The sequence below is a fragment of the Aplysia californica genome, unplaced genomic scaffold (assembly GCF_000002075.1).
Source record: "Aplysia californica isolate F4 #8 unplaced genomic scaffold, AplCal3.0 scaffold00078, whole genome shotgun sequence".
Lineage (NCBI taxonomy): Eukaryota > Metazoa > Mollusca > Gastropoda > Aplysiida > Aplysiidae > Aplysia > Aplysia californica.
In genome coordinates, this window is record NW_004797348.1 from 1521484 (window position 1) to 1524602 (window position 3119).

At 43.6% G+C, this 3119-nt stretch overlaps 1 protein-coding gene across 1 annotated transcript in view; it reads right to left on the reverse strand.

Annotated features, from left to right (window-relative positions):
- The window catches only part of LOC101863572 (centrosomal protein of 83 kDa), a gene marked incomplete in the record, with an annotated part of 28576 nt that overhangs the window by 9870 nt on the left and 15587 nt on the right, over positions 1 to 3119 (reverse strand). The window contains 1 exon segment of the mRNA XM_035968724.1: positions 1662 to 2430. Within this exon segment, the coding sequence (XP_035824617.1) occupies positions 1662 to 2198 (537 nt within the window).

Consider the following 3119-nt stretch of genomic DNA (forward strand, 5'->3'; position numbering starts at 1 on the left):
AATTATTATTATTATTATTAATATTGTTGTTATTGTTATTGTTGTTATTGTTATTGTTGTTATTATTATTGTTGTTGTTGTTGTTGTTGTTGTTACTATCATCATCATCATCATCATCATTATTACCATTATTTTTTTTTTTTAAATAGATAATATGTTCCTTTAACAAGTTTAGTTGCGTATTGTATAAAACACACTTCTTGAGCTGGTTGTTTTTGAGATGCCACGGATTGTGTAAAGCGAGACTACCAAGGAATACGTAACCTTATTTGATTGGCGTATAACAAGCTACTCCTACAGAGACACAATGTCGTCAGAAAGGGTGGGCCATCCTATATTGCCTTGCAATCACTGGCTTCGATATTTTCTGTCTCGCATTGGCCTGATTCTCCACAAACGCCACCTTCACAGTACATATAGCAACTGCTCACTGTAGACTTCGTCATATTTTTTCACTTTTCAAAGAGGCGTACGACGGAGTCATAAAAAAAAAAAGTTTTGGTAAGTGTTTTACAGCGCTCGCAACTGCTTAAGGTCATATGAGCGCGCGGGACACACTAAACTTTAGGTTGGTAGGAAATTTTGAACTTTGCCAGTGTGGCGGCCGAAGCCTACTATTATCAATTTTAGATCACCAAGGGATCTTTAACGTGCGCAACTTGCACACGGAACCTTGATTTTTTGCCCTTGTCCGAGAAAGCTAGATGTAGATCTTTCCTTCCAGAAGATCAAGGGTGTGGCTGAAAGACATCAGTAAGAAGGAACCAAGGAGTAGCACAGTAGAAAGGCTGCAGAAAGAGTCAGAAGCCCTGCGGAGGGGGAAAGGTGGTGAGAGGGTAGGGAAAGAAATTGGAGACGAAAGAAGACGACAGAACATTGTTAGAGAGCAGGAAAGAAGGTGAAAGGAGACAATTTTAGAGAAGAACATTTTTTCAGTCGCTACCCGGATTCGAACCTGGGGTTTTTGAATGAGAGGCGAACACCTTAACCTCGAGGCCATGAGAGCCCCCTGACGGAGACCAAAACAACAAAAGTACTGTCGTCTGTTGAGACGGAACAATGCCTTCTTCTGCTCAGACTGTAGTGACGTGCGCTCGAACCTACACGAGGAGAGCTCTCGCGGTCTAGAGGTACGGTGTTCGACTTTCATTCAATAGGTCCTGTTTTTGAAACCTGACAGCGACGGAGAATTTTCTTCTCTAAAAAATGTTCTCCTCTCACCTTTCCTGCTCTCTAATGATGTTCTGTCGTCTGCTTTCGTCTCCGCTTTCTGCTCCACGCCCCTCCCAAATCTTTGCCCCTTCCTCTGAGCTCCTGACTCTTTCTGTTGCTTTTCTACTGCTATTTCTTGGCGCCTTCTTACTGCTCTCTTCAACCACCTCCCTGATCTTTGGTTAGGTAAGAACTACCACCTAGCCTTCTCCAATAAAGGCGAAAAATTTCGGGGATCCTGTGTGCAAGTTGCCCACCTTAAAGATCCTAAAATCGACATAAGAGTAAGAGTAGGCTTCGGCTGCCACCCAGAAAAATTCAAAATTAATACCTACCAAACTGAAAAAAAGCTTAATTTGTCCCGCGCGCTTATATGACCTTATACAGACGCCGTAAAACACTGGGGCCTAACAAAAACAGCAACAACAATACAACCCCAACAAACCTACTTGTGCTTCCTTCTGAGCGTCTTTGAGTTTGGTCTCCGCCACAGCAAGCTGACCCTTAATCTTCTCCATTTCCTTGTCTCTGCGCAGGATCTCGTCCGACTTGGAGGACAGCTGGTCACTCACACCTTGTCTCAGTTTCTCAATATCTCGCTGCGCGTTGATCAGCATGTCTCGCAGGTTCTGGCATTCGGTACGTTCCTCCTGTAACAACCTCTCGTTGTCTGTCAGCTTCTGCCTCCAGTCTGCCTCTTTGGCGGCGGCCTCTGTTTCCCGGAGCTGTCTCTCACGTTCAAGGTCGACTTTTCCCCGAGTTTGCACTTCAGACATGGCAAGTTCAAGGTCGCTTATCTTGCCTCTGGCGTCATCGAGAACTAGCTCAATCTCTCGTTCGTAGGATTTTTTCAGCGCGTCGATCTCCACCTCTTTCTCATGATTTCTAGTGAACAGCATGTGGACCACCTGTGTCAGCTCCGCGACTTTTTTGCACATGCGAAACTCGAAGCTTTTCTTCGGCTTCTCCAGATGGTGTGCAGACATTTTGGAGAGGAGAATTTGAGATTCTGACTTATCAATTTTATTTTGTAGACAGGTTAGTCAAGCAGCTTGGAGTCAAAGATGCACCCAGTACATCCCTGGTTGCATTAGATGGTCTCATTTTCCGCTCGATTTCTTTCTTCTAAATGTCTCATTCTTCATCTGTTCCCCATCCGTTTCATAAGACATGTAGCTGTAGGCAATCCAGCAGCGAGATTCATGTCGCCGGATCCAACTGGAAGTGAACAAAATGAAAGTTTTCATTGAATTGAAAAGCTTATTTACAAGTAGAAGTGGCACCAGAAATATGTTGGTATTGACTAGCGTATCTATCTATCTATCTATCTATCTATCTATCTATCTATCTATCTATCTATCTATCTACCTACGCATGTATTGTAAGCTTGTTTTTGCACGTGTGTCCTATAAGCACATTATCTTGCACATTTGGGGTAATCTCCCCATAGGAATTTAAAATACTATCATAACCTCCGTCAGGAAGCTGCCAGGGAGGTATGACGTCAAGGTACAAACGCCAGGGGGCATAAAAATAAACCCATTTTAGGAAATGTATCGTGTAACACCTCCGCGGTGGTGCTGTATTCTGTCGGCCATTCAATTACGTAAAAAACACATGGGGAAAGGGGGGATGTTGGGAGTGACCCGTACCTCGTAATTTCATTATCCGCGTAGCTACCACTTCTGGGCGAGGCAATTGTAATGGAACCGAGGTACAATGGAGCGTGGCGGAATCGATCACTAGATAATCGATAGAAAAATCACTTGCATCTTAAGACTTAGCAGTAAGTATTGAACTGCTCGCCAATGTGTGCGCAGCAGAAAACAAAATCAAATAAAGATCCATAAGTAGAAATTTCGTGCATTTGGGCGTGCTGCTCTTTGGCTCTCATAAATTTTATTTGC